At 44.7% G+C, this 20,425-nt stretch overlaps 1 protein-coding gene across 3 annotated transcripts in view; it reads left to right on the forward strand.

The window, feature by feature from the left end:
• The window catches only part of DTD1 (D-aminoacyl-tRNA deacylase 1), a 175,087-nt gene that overhangs the window by 22,206 nt on the left and 132,456 nt on the right, over nucleotides 1–20,425 (forward strand). For all 3 annotated transcript variants that reach the window (XR_006386158.1, XM_044263526.1, XM_044263527.1), the window contains one exon: nucleotides 4,661–4,767. Coding sequence is in view for 2 of the 3 variants with exons in the window: in XM_044263526.1 (XP_044119461.1) it covers nucleotides 4,661–4,767 (107 nt within the window). In the remaining variant the exon portion in view is untranslated. The remainder of the gene's footprint in view (nucleotides 1–4,660; nucleotides 4,768–20,425) is intronic.

Here is a 20,425-nt window from a genome sequence, read left to right on the forward strand (position 1 = left end):
GTCATTGCTGGAGCTGCTGGACTTTGCTGATGGCTTCCAGAGCCCTTGCCTCTGCTTCATAGGTTCCCTTGAGCCAGATTAGCCTGCTGGGGAATCCGTGCTCTACTGGTGGTGCCCTGAATCGGCTGAGCCCTCTGGGGAGGGGGGCTCGGGGACATGGTACTCTCAGAGAAGCAGTTCTGTGCTGGTGGGCAGAGCTACCATAGTGGCCATGGCCCACCAGGGTCCACTCCTCTGGGCTCCAGGTGTGATGCAAGCCCATGGGTCTAGAACAAACTCCGTTAGCTGCGGTGGCCCTCTCCTTGCCACATGCTTGTTTTGAGTCCTCCAGTTGCACACATTTGCTTGATTTTTTGGTGCCCAGCCTGTGTACCTGATGTTAGGGTCTCCATCAATAACCCTCCTCCCTGCCTGCCTGGGCTCTGAACAGCTTTAAAGTAGAGCGAAGAGGAAGCCTGGGTGGTGAGGACTTTGCCTTAGTGACAGAGGGAGCTGCCTTCGGGGGTGTCCTCAGGTGGCTGGCCTGAGGCTCAGGACTGGTCTTCAGAGGTAGGCCAAGTCCCAACTTGGTCATGGCCATGCAGGCTGGCTGTGGAAGGTGCATGGGCTTGCTCCCAGCCAGGCCAAGAAGCCATCAAGCCTTCTGTTCTCCATTTTTCTTCAATAGCATGTTCTTTTTGGTGTGGTTTCTTTGCCGGCCCCTACCTCCCCGCCATTTACCCATATTCTACCATGGACAGCAGTGGGAGTGACAGCAGTAACAGGGACCCAGATTTCCTGCACACTGACTGTGGTGCTGTGGGCCCAGTGCCATACCTGTACTAACAAGCAGACTTCCTGTGGTGACCTGCTGTGGTCCTTGAACCAGCAGGGGATCGGAGAGGCGGGGCGGGGCTTCTCAGGGAGTGGTGACCATTAATCAGGTATTGTTCAGAAGGTGGGATGTCAGCCTTCACAGGCTAATGGGGCGCAGTGGTTTGGAGCTCGTAGAGGCCTTGGACAGTGGCTGCTGGAAAACAGGTCACAGCAGGTTTGGGGCTCCTGCTGGGAGTCTTCCAGCTGGAAACATGTGGCACAAATGTGCCTGACAGGTGCTTCTCCAGCTCTGGACAGACCCCTGGGACTTAGAGTTAAGGGTGACTTGATTATATCATCATTAGAGCCCTGATGTAGTTCGGCAGATATGTTTCTGTCTTTTAAGATTATTTTTAAAAATGTTTTTATTTCCTCTGGCCAGTATAAATTTTTCATTGGGCTTTACTCTTTGATCTGAACTGGAAAAAATGTTCCATTTTAAGACCTCTTAAAACATGTCTTTGGATTTATTGTCTATACAAATGGAAATTCAGATAATAGTTCTGTTCATAACTGAAGAAAAACAGGAAAAGAAAATAAATTTTTCGCTACTTGAGTGATAAACACGGTGAAGCATATGCTGTATATCCTGGCAACAGAAATTCAAGGTCGGAAATAATTCCTTTCCCCCTGAGTCTGCCTTCAGCTTCCCTGAGGAGTGCAGCGGCTGAAATTTTGTACTAATTGTAGCCATAATTTTAGCATGCAATTAAACACATGATTTCCTTCCCAGCTGATGTCTTTTTAGCTAGTCTGACATGGATAAAACAAAAGCCCTGTAGATTTAAATGGCCACTTTAATTTGATAGGAGTTGAAGAAAAGTCACCATTGTTTGAGCACTTTTGGCTGCGGGGTAGAAACGAGATTAATCTTGTAAAAATGGCGAACAACTTGGGTGCTTCTAATGGAGTTTCTAATGCTGCTCTCTGAGCATTGAAGGGAACCAGCTGTTGGTATGTCCATTTTGCTAAGACCCTCCATGAGGTTGAGGATCATTGGACAGAGTGCTGCCAGGGGGAGGAGTCCGAGATGGGCACTGTATTGTTGTGGCAACAGGAGCAGAGGTTCGTGGATGTCGCCTTATGCGGTAGTGGGTCTGGCACCTGAGGGAGCCTGGGACCTGAGAGCAGAGCTGCTCTCCAGGGAGGGAGCGAGAGAGACCCCAGGCTGGCCTACCCTGAGCTAGTGTGTCCATTTGGTGCTTTTCTTTTTCTTGGCTTCTCTCAGTGGGTCATTTGCCCTGTAAAGGATATTTTATGTGAAATTAGAGCTCCTCGCCTGGGGAGTTTGGGAACTACCAAGGTAAAGAAACTAAATAGGTTTCTCTATTCAAGGACACCTTGAGAATCTGTTACACATTGCTGTGCTTTGTGAGTCTCTGAAGGAGAGTTCAGCAAATGTGGTTTTCCAAAAGAATGTGACTGTGGCATTCTTTATTCAAGGAATACCTGGCAGGGCACAGTTGGGGAAGCGTGGTTCATGAGTGTCAGGGCTATCTGCACCTGGCTAGCTGGATCTCTAGCACCATGTTGGCACATAGTTGCTGTGAGTGAAAAACAGTGAGTGGTTTTCACATGTGGACTGGATCCCATATGCTCTCTTTGTTACTTATTGGTAGGTGGCAGCAGAGGAGTTCCTGGTGGTTCTGTTTGTGAGCATTTGTACTATTTTAATCTGGATCCAGTTCTTTTCTTACTTTGCATTTAAATTGATAAATTTAAATTAAATAAATTTAATTGATAAAGTGTCAAGACCTGTGTGTTCCCTTGACTAAGTGTCTGTGTGTGTTATCAGCAGTGATTAGGCCCAGGGTTTAACAGAGGTACTTGGATGGATGGAGTCGTTTTTCTGATACTGCACCGAGTCATCTCTCAAGGCATATTCTTGGCTTTCTTTATAAATGTAATTCAGCGTTTGGGGATTGATCAGATACAACTGCGTGGGTTTGGGTGTTAAAACAGAAGGTTTGGAATAGGACACAGAGAGGAGCTCTTTTCTGGGGCAGCCTGTGGCCATTTTGAAATGAATCCTAGAGAGCAGGATGGTTCCCACAGTGAAGGAGCAGGACCTTCCTTTCCACCTATCCTTTTATTTTTATATTTAATTTATTTGAAAATTTTAATTATGAAACATACAGGAAATAGATGCTAGTATGCTTACTACCCAGCTAGTCCCATTTGTCTGAGGTTTCTCTCTCAAATCTCATCATCCCCTGCCTTCTATTCAGTATGAATGTGGTTCTTGTCCTGTGTTTGGCTTTCTTGCTCATGTTTTTTTCATATATATTTAATATATATATCTTTGTAAACAATATAACTCATTTTGGTTATTTAAAAGTATCATTTAGGGGCGCCTGGGTGGCTCAGTGGGTTAAGCCTCTGCCTTTGGCTCAGGTCATGATCTTAGCTTCTGGGATCGAGCCCCACATCAAGCCCCACATTGGGCTCTCTGCTCAGCAGGGAGCCTGCTTCCCCACCTCTCTCTCTGCCTGCTGCTCTGCCTACTTGTGATCTCTCTCCCTATCAAATAAATAAATAAAATCTTTAAAAAAACCCCAACTTAAAGTATCATATAAATGAATAAATCATATTAAAATGATATGTCCTTGTTGCAAGTTACTAAAAAAAAAAGATTTATTTTATTTAGAGGGAGAGAGAGAGCATGCACACGTGCACACATGCACCTGGGGGGAAGGGTAGAGGGAGAGGGAGCGAGAATCTCCAGCTGACTCACTGCTGTGTGGAGCCCTACACGGGGCCTGATCCCATGACCCTGAGATCATGACCTGAGCTGAAATCAAGAGTTGGACCCTTGACCAGCTGAGCCACCCAGGAACTCCAAAAGTGGCTTTTTATTTTTATTTATTTACTTATTTAAGATTTTATTTATCTGACAGAGAGAGACCCAGTGAGAGAGGGAGCACAGGCAGAAGGAGTGGGAGAGGAAGACAGGACTTCCCGTTGAGCAGGGAGCCTGATCCAGGCCTTGATCCCAGGACCCTGGGATCATGACCTAAGCCAAAGGCAGATGCTTAATGACTGAGCCACCCAGGCACCCCAGCAAGTGGCTTTTTAAAGATCATGTCACGTGTTTGAGATTTGCCCTGTTGACACATGTGGCTGCCGCATAGTATTCCACTGAGGAGTTAAAGTAGAGTTTATACATTCATGCCCCCATTGAGGGACAGATTGTGTCCCCTTTTTCTGTAATAAATGCTGCCTGGGGGACACCTGGGTGTCTCAGTCAGTAAAGCAGCTGCCTTTGGCTCAGGTCATGATCTCAGGTTCCTGGGATGGAGTACCACATCGGGCTCCTTGCTTGGCAGGGAGCCTGCTTCTCTCTCTCCCTCTTCCTGCCACTCTGCCTGCTTGTGCTCTCTCTCTCTCTCTGTCAAATAAATAAATACAATCTTTAAATGCTGCCCGGATGAACACCCTCAAACATTCCTTTTGTGTAAGAATTTCTGAGTAGACCCCCCCCCAAGGTGGAATTCCGGAGTTGTAGAACTTTTTCAAGCACCATCATGCCCTCTGAAGTGGCTAAACCAATTTACCTTCTGGCCATTTTATGATCCTGTAAGCCCACATTTCCCACCTGATGTTCCCAGATCTTTCCATTCTTGCCTAGTCCATAGGGCTTGCACATCTGCTCTTTAATTTTGCATTTCCCTCTCTACTTCCACCTTTTCCTGTGTTTACTGGCTAGTCCTACTCTTCATGTTTCTGATTGCATTGATCTGGTGACTTTTTAGACAGGGTAACCTGGGGTCTCCGTCTCTCATAACTGTTTGTGTTGCTCTTTCAGATGGCAAGTTTGGTGCCTACATGCAAGTCCACATTCAGAATGATGGACCTGTGACCATAGAATTGGAGTCCCCGGCTCTTGGCGCTGCTACCTCTGACCCAAAGCAGGTAAGCCTGGACTCTGTCGGAGTCTGTCCCCTGGCTTTTGGCTTTGATTGAGTCCCTGGAACCGTTCTCTGTCTGAGGTGGAGAAGAGACTTCATTGTAGGGAACTAGTATCTGTGTTAATACATCCCTTCCCAAGAATGCGTCTGTTTACACTGCATCTCCTTGGTGCTGTGGTAGACTGGACAGTACTTCTCCCTTAACCTCCTCCTGACTTTGGATTCCAGAGAAAATGTCCTTCGCCAGAGCCCGGCTCTTTCCCCGCTGCGAGGTGCTTTGGTGCCCACGCGCCGCTGGGTGGCAGCAGAGTAATGGCACAACTCTGTCTGAGCCCTGGCCTGTCCTCTGCATGGGATTAGAATGGTTACCTGGAGTGGGTTTTGTCCCACTGAGGGTACATGTGCCACCTGAGGTTCTCTGTAAATCCTTATTTTTCTAAAGCACTGTCTGACCTGGATTTGCTGCCAGCCTTCTAAGCTTTGAGAAAAAATTTTAATTAAAATAGAGAAAGGAAATCTATGATAGTTCTTGCAACCTGTATGGTTCTTACAGATGCTTAACACTTCTTGAGGCTTTAATTAATGTGCCCACTTAATAGCCTTCGAGACACCTGGGAGCAGGCAGAGGAGTGAGACCAAAGGGACATTTCTGTTCTTCCTTCTCCCCCACCCAACCCTCCCCTTCCTAGGATACTATGAATTGGAATGATGCAGTAGGTGGGGGAAGTATTAGATAAATGTAAAACTGGATGACGTGTTCAAAGTTATAATGTTTCTTTCATTGATATTTATTGGATAAAATACTTTTGAGATACTATTTTCACAAGACTAGAGTAGGAGAAGATAGCAGCCCATAGTCTGAATTGTTTGGGACAATGCCTGAATAGTCCCCTGTCCAGCACAGGTTGCTGAACACTCTGGTTGCTTTGCCTATCTGCCTGGAGAACCTCTTATGAAGCTGTCATTGTGAAAGCCAGTGGGATAGAGTACTAAGACTCTACCAGCTTTACAAAAGAGTTGATGTGAATTATTTTTGTGCCTGCTTGCTTATAAATTCACATCTTAAATATGAAGGTCTGCATATATGACTGAAGTTGGTCTAAGACTTGCCATTAGTATAACCTGATACCATCCAGAGGAGGAGAGCAGACTCTCCTCTTTGGGTCCTTACTGTTGTCAACCAAGAAAAACCTAATATTTATGCAAAGCAGACTGATTTAGGTCAATTGGCAGCCTGTAGTTGATGGTCCTCTGCAATGCTGAAAGCTAAAATGAAACTCCTGCCAGCCCACTTCCACACATTCCTTCTGTTTTCTTTTTTCCTAAATTCATGCGACTACCATTTACCTTGTCAGCCAGGCCCAAATCTCGTGTCATCCTACTTTCATCCTGGCCTATCCCAATACAATTTCTTATATGTTGATACTGCTCTAAGGTTTCTTTTTCTTTTTCTTTTTTAAAAATATTTTATTTATTTGAGAGAGAGCAAGAGAATGAGAGAGAGTGAGCATGATGGGGGGAAGGTCAGAGGGAGAAGCAGACCCTCAGCTGAGCAGGGAGCTTGATGCGGGGCTCAATTCTGGGACTCCAGGATCATGACCTGAGCTGAAGGCAGTCATTCAACCAACTGAGCCACCGAGGCACCCAGGTTTCTTTTTTTTAAATGTAGTAAGTGGTTTAATCTTTTTTTTTTATTTTTAAAAGATTTTATTTATTTATTTGACAGAGAGAGATCACAAGTAGACAGAGAGGCAGGCAGAGAGAGAGAGAGGGAGGCAGGCCCCCTGCCGAGCAGAGAGCCCGACGTGGGACTCGATCCCAGGACCCTGAGATCATGACCCGAGCCGAAGGCAGCGGCTCAACCTACTGAGCCACCCAGGCGCCCAAGTGATTTAATCCTTATCATAGGGTATGATGAGGAAATGGAGGCACCACGCTTAAGCAGTAGCTTAAGGTCACATAGCTGCTAAGAAGTGGAACCAAGATGCAAACCCAGTTTTCAAAATCAGGAAGCAAAAAATTGTTGCCTAAAATCTGCGGTCACTGACATTGTTTGAGAAATCCAATAGTCCCTGAATACTTGCAGCATTTTTTGGAGAAAAATGCCAGTGGTTCCTGTGCATTGTGGGCCATGGTTTATTTTTATTTTTAAAATTTTTATTCAGTTTATTGAAACTTAAAAAAATAAGTGATTTTTTTTTTTTAACTGTTCGCCCCCCACCCTTAGTTCCAAGTTATTATTTTTAAGGGGAACATAACCTTTCCTACTTGTTGCTGATTCTTTGGGTTGATAGAGAAGCAGGAACATGTCTCACATAGTAGTGCTGGACTTCAAAGGTGATAACTAAAGTTACTGGAATTACTTTAAAGGAAATCACAAATGAAAAATCCACATAAAAATTTAAATGTTTTATTTTGAAATAATTGGAGATTTTTTTTTTAAAGGTTTTATTTATTTATTTGACAGACAGAGATCACAAGTAGGCAGAGAGGCAGGCAGAGAGAGAGGAAGGGAAGCAGGCTCCCCGCCAAGCAGAGAACCCGACGCAGTGCTCGATCCCAGAACCCTGAGATCGTGACCTGAGCTGAAGGCAGAGGCTTTTAACCCACTGAGCCACCCAGGCGCCCCGAAATAATTGGAGATTTAAGAAAAGTTAGAGTCACAGTTCCCCTGGTTGCTTTACCGAGCTCCCACTAGCTTTGCCTTACAATCATAGCGTACTGATGGAACACTGAGATTAATACTGATATGTTACTGTTAATTGATTGCAGGAATGTTGGGGTTTGGAGCCAATGGCCAAGAGAATTCTTGAGATGTCTTCGGTGCAAAAAGGTGGTCTTATTAAAGCACCAGGACAGGACCTTTGGGCAGAAAGAACTGCTCTGGGGTTGTGAGGAGCTACTGATTTTACACTTTCAAGTTGGGAGGGGGTTAGTAAGTCCCTAAGGAATTTTGCAAGCAAGGTTTCCAGGACCCTGAGGGGGCTAGCTATTGTTAGGACAAGGTCATCTATTACTAGTAAAACCCTAGTCCTGAGACCCTTCAGATGTATATCACTGCGCCATGTGCCTGGAGGATGATTGCTAAAATGTATCTTGGGGGTAGAGATAATGGAAGTTTCCCAAGGAGTTTTTATATGTTAAAAGATCCAGGAGGTTGGGATAATGCTAGGCTAAGAGCACCTTTTTGCCCTTACCAAAGTATTAACATTGAGGCAGCTGAGTTCCTAGAGGAATGTTACTCTGCCTATTTCAAGGACTTGTCAATAGGCTGTAAATAGTAAGGAAATTTAACTTCTCTTTTACCTTACCCACATCATTAACAATACTACAAACCTTATTTAAATTTCACTAGTATTTTTTTCTTCTTCTAATGTTCTTTTTCTATTTCAGGGTAATCCCACATTGCATTTAATTGTTATTTCTCTTCTCTAATCTGTGACAGCTCCTCAGCCTTTCCTTGTCTTTCATGACCTTGATGATGTTCAGGAGTATTGGCATGCTGTTTTGTTGAAGATTCCTCAGTTTGGGCTCTCTGATTACAGTGAGGATATGTGTTTTGACAGGAATACCAAATAGCACAAAAATGATGTGCCTTTCTCAGTGCATGATAGGGAAGTACATGAGACTGATCTGTCTTATTACAGGTTATGTTAACCTCAGTCCCTTGGTTAACATGAATTGACCAAATTTCTCTACCCTATGTGGAATATTATTAACCTTCCCCCACTCATCTACTCTCTTGCTTGTTCAAAACAGATGGCTGTCTTTCTGCTTTACAAAGAGGCCATCTGAAGGCATTGACCCTGCTTTTCCATCCCACTCTTCCTACATAGGTGGCAGAGCTGCCCTTCTCTGTGCTGAGGCCATCACTTCCCCCTAGGCCAGGACTGGCTGTATAATTTGTGGGGCCCAGTGCCAAATGAAAACGAGCAGCCCCTTGTTAAAAAATTATAATAGGTAATTCTTTTTATTTTTTTTTTAAAGATTTTATTTATTTATTTGACAGATAGAGATCACAAGTAGGCAGAGAGGCAGGCAGAAAGAGAGAGAGGAGGAAGCAGGCTCCCCGCCGAGCAGAGAGCCTGGTGCGGGGCTCTATCCCAGGACCCTGGGATCATGACCTGAGCCGAAGGCAGAGGCTTTAACCCACTGAGCCACCCAGGCGCCCCTAGGTAATTCTTTATTATAATAAAGGGTGAAGCCAAAGGTGAGCCCTTCTACAAGCAAAGCCCTATGAGCCTGTATTGGGTGGAGCCAGACTAGCCTTGTCTGTGGCGCCCTCCCTGGCCTCCCCTGTACCTTCCTGGCAGTCTCCCTTAAGCACTTTGTCCTCCTGTCCAGTCGGTCTGTCTGTCTCATCCATCTCATTCCTGTGGCTTTTAAATATTCCCGAGCATTTCCAGTTGAGAAATGCCTCCATTTCCTTTCTGCTTGCCGCCTGCTCTGTGTACTGTGATCTTCAGGGACTCCTGCTGAGGCCCCCTGAACCCTGTGTCATCTGATTCCACAGCTGGTGGGCCCTGATGACCTGCCCACTGAGCAGCAACTGCCACTGCTGCTGCTTGGACATGGTCTTGAATCTTGTTTTCTGGGACACCGTGCTCCCCAGTTTTCCTTTTGCCTTGGGCTACTCTCTCTGGTTTGATGTGATTGCTGTTTTCTAGTTCTGCTATAATTCTATTTGGAGAAAAATTTTAGTCGTGTTTTTCTTTTCATTCTAAATCTCTAAGAGAGTAATAATGCATTGTATCTTTGGGATCCTAAACCTTATTTCAGTTAGTACCTCCTCTTTATAACATAAAGACATACAAAGCATGATTTTTTTTTTTCTTTTACCATCTGATGAGGCATGTTAGCTTATTAGAGTAAGAAAGTCTTTTTTTTTACTATTTTATTTTTAAGTAATCTCTACACATGTGGGGCTCGAACTCACAACCCCGAGATCAAGAGTCACATGCTCCACTGACTGAGCCAGCTGGCACCCATTTTAGCCATTTCTGAGTCTTTCTTTTAGGAGCTTTCTCTTCAAATGCATGAATTGTGCTGTATCACTTTCATTTGTTCTACCAGTTAACTGGCTCAGGAGTCTCAGACCTGGCAACAGGGTGCAGATCTGTGTCCTCTCACTGTCCAGTAGGTGGCGACAAGTAGGCATGGAGGGCCCCGGTGATGGCGAGGGCCAGCCACTTTGCCTGTGGTCTGTCTCCCCCTTCTCATTCCCAGCAGACTGCATGTTATACGCAGATAACGAATTGTTGAACACTACATTAGAAACTAATGATGTACTATCTGCTGGCTAACCGAACCTTATTAAAAAAAAAAGAAGGGGGTTCCTCTCTGGGCGAATAGCTAATTTGCTTGCTTTTGTGTCGGTAGGAAGACAGCTGCCAAATTGTTTCCACCTATAGATAAGCATGCCTTTCTGTCAGTTGAGCTTTTAATTCCAAATGTTTTATTTTCTCAGTATAGTCCAACTAGTAGTGAAACTATGTATATTGTAGAGAAATGGTTATTTTGGCACTTTTTTCTTTTTAAAGATTTTATTTATTTATTTGACAGACAGAGATCACAAGTAGGCATAGAGGCAGGCAGAGAGAGTGGGGAAGCAAGCTCCCTGCTGAGCAGAGAGCCTGATGTGGGGCTCAATCCCAGGACCCTGGGATCATGACCTGAGCCGAAGGCAGAGGCTTTAACCCACTGAGCCACCCAGGCGCCCCTTGGCAAGTTTTAAAACAAGGTTCTTTAAGGGTGCCTTCAGCTCAGATCATGATCCTCAGGGTCCGGGGATTGAGCCCTGTGTCAGGCTTTCTGCTCAGCAGGGAGTCTGCTTCTCCCTCTGCCCCTTCCCTCTCCCTCTCTCTCTCTCAAATAAATAAATTAAAAAAAAAAAAACCTTAAAAATTATACAGGTTCTTTAAACTGTCTGGACAAATGCACTCTGTGTGTGTGTTTGTATTTATGCATTAAGTGTCTTTTTTAGTACCTGGCAGTATACTGGGCACTTGAGGGAGAGAAAGAAGTGCTGTGATCCAGCCCCTCCTCCCAGGAGTGGATGTGGGGCAGCGTAAACCCGGAAGGTTGATAACAGAGGGAGGTACAGAGTAGTACAGGACAGTGTAGGATGGGTCACAAGAACATCATGTCCTGCTCCTCCTTAAGGCCCTCCAGTGCCTTCTGATGCCTTTAGATTATAAACTAAGTTCCCTGCTGTCACTTACCATGCCTTAGTCACCGGGCTTCTGTGACTCAGTCCACCCTGCCCTGTAGCCACCTGCGCTTCGGTTCCTATACTTTACTTAGTCTGAGAGCACACTGAGCTCTTTCCTACCTCTGACTCTTGTTTCAGTGTCCGTGTGTCCTCCGCAGAAGGTATACCCTGACTGCCTCAGTCCTGAGGAAGCCCCTGCCAGGTGCTCTGTCACTGTACTCTGATGCCTAATTTCATAGCACTTGGCCATTCTGTTATGTTCTGCTTGTTTCCTTGTTCCTCCTCTCCCCACCCTACTGTTAGAACTCAAGCTCCCTTGGTCTTGTTCACTGCCAAGTCCTGGGGGTGAGCCTGGGTTGTGTAGTTTGTTTTGGACTTGTGTGTCCTGGGTCAGGGGAGCTGTGCTGTCTGTGAATGTCCTGGGTTCTGAGAAGGCTGATGCCACTGCTGATGCGGTCAAGCTGGGCCGGCCTCCCAGAGTGAGGGTTTTCACTGACCTTAAAGTTACGGAGGGGAGGAGGCATTCTAGGTTGTTGTTCCTAAACTTACACTTCGGTTGGGGGTAGGTTATTTTCACAGGTCCCAGAGCTCTGCTTGCTGCCCATGAGGCCTGGGTTGGTAAAGGTGACTAGCAGTTTGCCTGCCTTAACCAGATCTCTGCTTGCTTTTGGAACTGGCTGTGCAGCCTCTGCACGCCTTCTGTGTCTGCATCGGCAGCATGCCCCATGCATTTACCGGCTGCTGTGTGGTCCCGTGATATATTCTGACAGTGAGAAGAAGTTGGAACAGGAGCATGATGTGCTTGCTCTGAAAGATATTTCCAAAGGGATCAGGGCGCGGAAGCAGTAGCACAACTGCCAGCCAGAAGCTCTTTTCCTTGTTGCATTCTCACGGAGGAACACGATTGTGGTAGGAACATGCTGATGATTACTAGAAAAGACTGCTAGTGTGTGAGCTCTTCCGTGGGTGGCGAGATATTGGGAGATTTCAGCACCCTCCTTAGTCATTCCTGATGGTGAAATCTGCTTTCTGCTCATGTTTTCATTTAAATGCCCTTCCCCTTTAAGTAGGGGTTATTTGCCTGGGTCTCACTGAGAGGGGGTTGCATGTTTGTGTGAGCAGGTGGGGAGGGGTATTTTGTAATTGAGGGGCTCTTCCCTCAGGCCCAGAACCCACCTAGTTCATAGTGTTGCATTAATTATTTATATTCTCATTTATTTAGTGCGATTGAAACTCTCACTTAATTGAAATGCTAGAAGGAGCTGAAAAAATGAACTTTCAAATACACATCTTTGGACTAGCTCATGTGTGTATTGACACACTGCTGGGAGAAGTTGACCAGTGAAAAATGGTGTCAGAGCTTTTAATTTTATGCTTGTCTGAATATCATCATCACTTCACTTACAACTTTCTCCATAGACTTGTCTTATCAGCAAGGATCCATCTCTATTCCTGGAAACCTTGGAATGCCTGGATTGAGACATTTACAACTTCTGTAGGGTCAGGAGGAAATATGTAGGGGAGAGAGCTGGGTGGGGAAAGAGCTCCGTTTGGTTTTATTTATTTGTACTTCCAGAGATGGGCTAGCCTTTTAAGTAATATGTGCTATGGAATCCCAAAGGTGGAATGGAGGACAGACTAGGACACAGGTGGCAGCCTGTGGCAGGTGCACAAAGGTGGGCACTTCATTCCTGCACGTTCCAGTTTGAGGTTGAGATGTAATGAGAGTTATTCTCAGTATATGGAAGAAGTATGTTGATGCCAACAAGTTTGTGTTTTTTCATAGAAGTACATTTATTTAGTGTAGGTCTTTCCTTTTTTATCCTTTTTTTTTTTTTTTTTTAAGGCTTGAACTCCAGGTGCAATTTCCCTATCTCTGTTGGTTTCATCTTGGTTTTTGCATGAGCTGAGCCAGGCTTCTTGTTGTTGACTTGTGATAAGAATGTGCTTCTAGGGGGGCGCCTGGGTGGCTCAGTGGGTTAAAGCCTCTGCCTTCAGCTCAGGTCATGATCCCAGGGTCCTGGGATCGAGCCCCACATCGGGCTCTCTGCTCAGCGGGGAGCCTGCTTCCTCCTCTCTCTGCCTGCCTCTCTGCCTACTTGTGATCTCTGTCTGTCAAATAAATAAATAAAATCTTTAAAAAAAAAAAAAAAAAAAAAAAAAAAAGAATGTGCTTCTAGGGGGGCGCCTGGGTGGCTCAGTGGGTTAAGCCGCTGCCTTCGGCTCAGGTCATGATCTCAGGGTCATGGGATCGAGTCCCACATCGGGCTCTCTGCTCAGCAGGGAGCCTGCTTCCCTCTCTCTCTCTCTCTGCCTGCCTCTCCATCTACTTGTGATTTCTCTCTATCAAATAAATAAATAAAATCTTAAAAAAAAAAAAAAAGAATGTGCTTCTAAGTCTGGTTGCCAAAATGATACTCAGATCCTCTCCTTTATTCCAGTCGTTAGTTCGTTTTGTCACACTGATTCATCAAACAGATGTTGACTGAGAGTCCTGTTGTGTTTACACAGAAGCGTTAGTAAAACAGAAGCAGAGACTTTGCAAGAGTGTCTTCATTACGTTGTTTTTGTCGTTGGTGTTGTTCATCTTTGTCGTGGTATTGTGGTGGTAGTGCTGGTGACCCTGAATCCTGGGATTCTCCTATCACCCAGCGGCCTTTCCTGGACAGGGCTGGTACCTGGCTGGACCTTTGGGCTACGGAGATCTCCCTTGTTTTTATTTCAACGTGAACACTGACCTCCTTGAGTTAGGAAAGCAGCATAACCCTCTGGGGGGAAGGTTGGGTATGGAGGCTGGGTGGGCCCTTGACCTCCCGCAGTCCTGCTCTTGGCTCACCAGCAGCTACAATCTCTACTACGTCCCATGAGTGTGAGTATGCCATGCCCTACCTGGGGTATGCGGACCTGGCTGGTCAGAAAGGTTGTAAACTTCGAAGATGTTTCCAAGCAGGCTGGCTTCTTCCTTGTTGGGGGAGCTGCAAAGGATCACTTTTGTCTTACTATTTTGATTTGTTCCCATATAAATAATTGTCCTACATTGGTATAATAGAGGCCTTTGCAAGAGATACATGGTTGTATCTTTGCTTGGGGCCCCACTGATTGATTGACTGATCGACCGACCTTCATCTTACCTTCTTAAATCTGTTTACTGAAATTGCAAAAATTGATAAGAGTTTGGTTCTCTCCTATTGAAATTTTGGCTGGTAAATTAAAAACTGCGATCTTCTCTACCTTTGACACATGAAACATTTATAATCTTCAATTAGATTAAACAACTAGATTAAACAACTCTCTCAGGGCACTAATGGGCTAGTGCATTTAAAGTTAAAGGGCTTTGTTCCTTTGTATGCATTTTGGGCAGATTCTTAGTTATTTTAACCTTCTGATCTTATCTGTGGTTGTGTCAAAAACACAAACTCCTAGGGGTGCCTGCATAGTTTAGTTGGTTAAGTGTCTGCATTCTGCTCAGGTCGTGATCTTGGGGTCCTGGGATCCAGCCCTGCGTCAGGCTCTCTGCTTAGCAATGGGTCTGCTTGTTCCTTTCCCTCTGCCCCTCCCCACTGCACAGGTGCACACGTGTTCTCTCTGTCTCTCTCTCAAGTAAAATCTTTAACCACCCCCCCTCAAACTCCTTTCCTTACTGTTTGACCTGCCAAAGATTAACCAGCATCTTTTTTGAGAGGGGAGGGGCTGAGGGAAGGGGAGAGAGAGAATCTTACGCAGGTTTTTCCCTCAGCCTGGAGTCCAATATGGGGCTCGATCTCAGGACCCTGAGATAATGACCTGAGCCAAAATCAATTGTTGGACGCTTAACCGACTGAGCACCCAGGCCCCCTAAGCATCTTTTTTATTATTCCCAAGGGAGGGAGGTGAAGTTTATCCTTCCATGGATTTATACTTTGGCAAAGCAATGCTTTAAATATACAGACTCAAAATTTTAATTGGGAATTTTTAGCTTTTTAGCTAATTTATTAGGAGCTTTGTAGTTCCGGGTAATTGCAGAAAGATGTTTGGCAAATCAGTGGTATTTTGTAGAAAGCCTTGTTCAAACATTTGCATTACTAATGGAGAGAAAGAGTGACATGGAAGTGTTAGAAATAAAAAATGGGCTGTCCTCAGATTCTCAGAAGGCCCCAAAGAAATGAAGATACTGGTGGCCTGGGGGCTATTGTGTGCAGGGATTCCATACTCTGTTCCCTGCAGAGTCACTCAGACTGGTAGTTGCGTTCTCTGTCTGAGACCACAGGCTTCAAGCCATGGAGGGTGCATATTAAAATGCAGAGTCTTGGGGCACCTGGGTGGCTCAGTTGTTCAGCATCTGCCTTTGGCCCAGGTCATGATCCCAGGGTCCTGGGATTGAGCCCTGCATCAGGCTCCCTGCTCTGCAGGAGGCCTGCTTCTCCCTCTCCCACTCCCCCTGCTTGTGTTCCCTCTCTCTCTGTGTCTCTGTCTATCAAATAAATAAATAAAATCTTAAAAAAAAAATGCAGAGTCTGGGTACTTTCCCCCCACCTCTGGTTTTCTGAACCAGAGTTCCTGGCATGTCTGGATGTAAAAAGCAGAAGAGTAGCAGGTTTATGTTTTTAGCTAGTTCTTTGTGCATGCTTTGCGAGCTACTGGACCAGAGAAAATTGAACATTGCCATTTTTATCTGCTCCAGGCATTTGTCTCTCTGGACCACCTGCCCTCCCCCGCTCTGTCTCCCCAGCTGTGATGACTACAAATACTTTACAACCTGTATTACTGCAGCGGCCAGGAAGCAAGATGGCTGGGCTTAAGAATTGAGGTCACATATGAGGCTGTTCTTACTCATCAGTGCCCCCTCAGTTCCTCACCCCCCACCCCCAAACACACCGCAGTGATGAAAATATTCCCAGAGCATGGTACCTTCTTGACACAATTACAGATGTGTCAGGGAAAAGCCGATAGAACAACAGCTCAATACATGAGTGATTGATGATGGGCCCCTCTGCCGAGTGACATTGAGGCCTTTGCCAGGGGAATAACTTGTTTCTTTTTTTTAAAGATTTATTTATTTATTTATTTTAGAGAGGGAGTGGGAGAGAGCATATGTGAGTGGGGGGAGGTACAGAGAGAGAGAGAGAGAGAGAATTCTAGACTCTGCAGTGAGTGCGGAGCCTGATTTGGGGCTTGATCTCAGGACCTTGAGATCGTGACCTGAGCCGAAATCAAGAGCTGGATGCTCAACTGACCAAGCCACCCAGGTATCCTGGAGTAACTTATTTCTTAAGAGAGGGGAACCCAATGTGTGGATTGCCCAATGGCTGGGTGAGAGTCCAGTGGCATACTCTCTTGAGATTTTTGGTTTGAGAAACAATGCTTATAGTTCTCTTGGTTTTTTTTTTTTTTTTTTTTTTTTAAAGATTTTATTTATTTATTTGAGAGAGAGAGACAGTGAGAGAGAGCATGAGCGAGGAGAAGGTCAGAGAGCGAAGCAGACTCCCCATGGAGCTGGGAGCCTGATGTGGGACTCGATCCCGGGACTCCAGGATCACGCCCTGAGCCGAAGGCAGTCGTCCAACCAACTGAGCCACCCAGGCGTCCCAGTTCTCTTGGTTTTTTGGGTACCAGACATCTGGCCCTATTCCTAGGTTGATTTATTCATGGGACTTGAATAAAAACCCAGGGTGATCACTACCAAGCCTTGGCTGGGAGAATTGCAATTTAACAGAATGCATGAATGTTGAGGCTTTGTGGGCTGTTGGCTAATCATTTACTTTTAAACACAGGGGGCATTGTTAGGGGTTTGTACTTTATGATGTATTACTTGTTAAGTTCATGGTAGAAGCTTTTCACATTAAATTGTAGGACTAGTTTCCTGCAGATTGTTTACTGGTTTTTGATTGTTATTTTTGTTTTTCTCCTTGTGTTCCTGGTCATCCACCCGAAAGGAACTCCTACCCTGTTCTCTCCACCCCCACAATCTTTTAAGGTTAATTTAAGATAGTACTTCATTCATGATGCTTACCTCAGGGCCCATCCAGGCGGGCTCTTCCTGCCTTTGAATCCTCATTGCATGGTGTGGCACTGGTTGCATAGTGGTTGGTGCTTTTATTAATGGTCCATCCTCATTCTTTAGTAGTTTGTTTGCTTGTTCATTTATCCATCCCTGCACCCGCTGTGTATCCTTCTGTCTGTCTGCCCATCCAGCCATCCTCTCACCTACCTACCACCCTCTCATGTATGTGTGTAACAGATACTGATAACGGTGCCTGCTTTGTGCCAGCTTCACACATAAGTAGAGCACGGAGCCAGCATCGCGCCCTTGTGGAGCTTGCACTGTGGTGAGACACATACAAAAGCCAGCATAATTGATGGTTGTGATTATATAAAGAAATCAAAACAGGGTGAGGTACAGAGAATGCTGTGGAGTGGGGACTACCTTAGTTAGGTATGGGGGCTGAGGAAGGAGGTGGAGCTGAGAGGGAGTCAGGACCATGAAGCCTGGGGGAAGAACGGGCTGGGTGGAGGAATCAGCAAGTACAGAGCCCTGGGTTGATCAGTGGAAGAAAGGCCAGTGTGGCCGAGCTCCGAGGGTATCTGGGAGGGGATGGGGACAAGGAGGATAGAATTGTGACCCAGGCCTAATGATGCGAGGCCTTCGTGGCTAGGGTAGTAAGTTGGATGGTTGTTGGAATCTGAGAGCATCTGGGTGTGTTCACAGACATGGCTGAGCTGGACTGTAGTGTAGGCAAGGGAAGGGGCAGCAGGTAGCAGTTCAGAGCTCTTACAACAGGTAGGTAAGAGGTGTGGGTCTGGATGTACTTTGGAGGCTCTTAGCCACTTGTGTTCTGCCTCCCGCAGTAAGGGTGTTCTATAAATGTCTCATGTTTGAATTCTTTTATACCAAGGTTTGAGCAGTGGGGCACACTGTAAAGGCTAGCCTCCTACAGTTCACTACTAGGAAGACCCCATTCCTGCCTCCAATGCAGGGTAGTGAGGGGATTCCATGGCATGAGTTTCTTTGAATTTCTAGGATGAGATCAGACAGTTAGACATCAAGACATCAAGGGGTGTGATGCTCAGCCCTGGTTCTGCAAGTTCCTTGGGCACAGTTTGGACATAAAGCCAGAACCTCTGTTTGATGATGTCCAATAACAAAGAAGCAGGTTTCAAGGATTTAGGTCCCCTTCTTCAAGTCCGCATGAAGCCACGTGTTTCACTATCAGCCTGCTTTCCCCCAAATGCAAAAAACTTTATAAAAAGAGACCGTAAAGAGCCCAAGAAACATTTATATTGAGTTTGATTTTTACATGCCATTATAACTGGTATCGTTAGGGCAGTTTCTAAATCTCAAGTGTTTGGAACTTGTCAGAGGAAGAAAAGGATTTATTTTTGGAAAAGTATGTTTCCTGGTGTTCATTGATCTTGGAAATTATGGGAGGTAATTGTCAGAAGGGCGGCAGCGGCTCCAGAGGCAGAGTGGAAATCCGGGGCTGGAGGAGGCTGTTGTGCCTGACCAATGCCAGGGGACCGCTTGCTGGTATCAGGTCAAGAGTTTCATAATCGTCGCTTTCTACCTGCTTTGTTCCGTCATCTTAGTTATTTTTGTCAATACGAAACAAAAAAGAACAGCACTTCTCTGAAGATTCTTCACTTTAAATGTATTCCTTTGACTACTCTCCATAAAATGTGAAGTCAATTTCTTTTTCTATTTTTAAGCATGAAAGTGGAGCCCGGAAGCCTCAATTTCTGTTTAATGGAAAGAGCTAGGTTTGTGGCCTTGTTTCCATTCTCCATTCCTGCTCAGACCGGGGCATGATACCCCACAGAATCCCCCAAGCAGTGGCCGTGTTCAGGAATTGTGGTGGTTTGACTGCAGAGAGGGCAAAGGCTGTTATTAACTGTTGGTGGTGTCATTGTTGGGTCATGAAACCTTTAGGGGATAAGTACAAATCCTATAAAATTTCATTTCAAAATCCAGACTAGATCTGGCCTTATGCTCTGTGGATTCTCCCCCGCATACCTCTGCCCCCGCTTGTGTTGTTCCTGTGTCTCCTTCATTTTCTCCAGGGAAGAATCTCCTATTATTGTTTTTTAAATTTCATGTAAGCAGTGTATTCTGGAAGGTACCAGTTTGGAAATGTTATTTTTTTTATTAGTGAGTTTTTATAGTATTCCTGGGCAGAAGGGTATTTTTATAGAAGCAGTTATTTTCCTGTCTTTTATTTTTCTCGTGTGCCTGTAATATACCATTTTTCTATCAGTTTTTGTTACAAGTAATATGTAAAATCAGCATCCTTTTAAAAAATTAAAAATACTAAAGATGATTTTGACTATAATCTCTCATTTCCAGAGGTAACACCATTAGTTGAGTTCTATGCCTTTTCTTCCAGACTTAATGAAAATTTGTTTACTCACATTTACCACATACTCAGAAAATATGTGGTATCTCTGAGAGTGTCTGTATCATAAGACTTTTTAAGAATTGTGGTAAAATAGAAAACAGAACTATTTTAGCCATTTTACCATATTTGAGTGTACAGTTCAGTGGCATTAATGACATTCACGCTGGTTGTGCAGCCATCTCCAGAACTTTTCCATCTTCCTAAACTGGTACTCTACCCAATTAAACTGTAATTCCCCATTCCACTCCATGCATCCCTGGTAACCAGTCTTCTGCTTTCTGTCTCTGAAATTGATTATTTGAAGGCCCTCAACATGAATAGAATCATACAGTGTTTGTCCTTTTATGTCTGGCTTATTTTACTTAGCATGATGTCTTCAGAGTTCATTCATGTAGCATGTGTCGGAATTTCATTCTTTTTAAGGCTGAGTAACATTCCATTTTAGGTATATGCCACTTTTTGTTTAGCTGTTCATCAGTTGATGGACATTTGGGTTGTTCCCACTTTTTGACTCTGGCAAGTAATGCTGCTGTGACACGTGTGTGCACATATCTGTTTGGTTGCCTGCTTTCAGTACTTTTGAGTGTATGCATTGAAGTGAAGTTGCTGGATCATATTCACAATTCTTTGTTTAATTTTTTGAACAAGTGCCCTATCATTTTCCTCTGTGGTGGCACCATTTTATATTCCCACTCGAAAGGTACCAATTTCTTCATATCCTTGCTCTCACTTCTTTTCTGTTTTTTTTTTGTTAATAGCCATCCCCAATAGGTATGAGGTGGGATCTTGTTCTGATTTGCATTTCCCTTTTGCTTTGTGATGTTGAGCATCTGTTCATTTGCTGATTGGCCATTTGTGTGGGAAATATCTATTCAAGTGCTTTGCTCATTTTTGAATCATTTTATTGTTGAGTTGTAGGTCTTTATTTTGGATATTAACCCTTTATCAGATGTATGATTTGCAAATATTTTCTCCCATTCTGTAGATTGCCTTTTCACTCTATTGACAGTGTCCTTTGATATAGAAAAGTTTTTCTTTTGTTTTTGTTTTTTTTTTGTTTTTAAGTGGGCTCAACAACTACT

The sequence above is a fragment of the Neovison vison genome, chromosome 8 (genome assembly GCF_020171115.1).
Source record: "Neovison vison isolate M4711 chromosome 8, ASM_NN_V1, whole genome shotgun sequence".
In the NCBI taxonomy this organism is placed as follows: Eukaryota; Metazoa; Chordata; class Mammalia; order Carnivora; family Mustelidae; genus Neogale; species Neogale vison.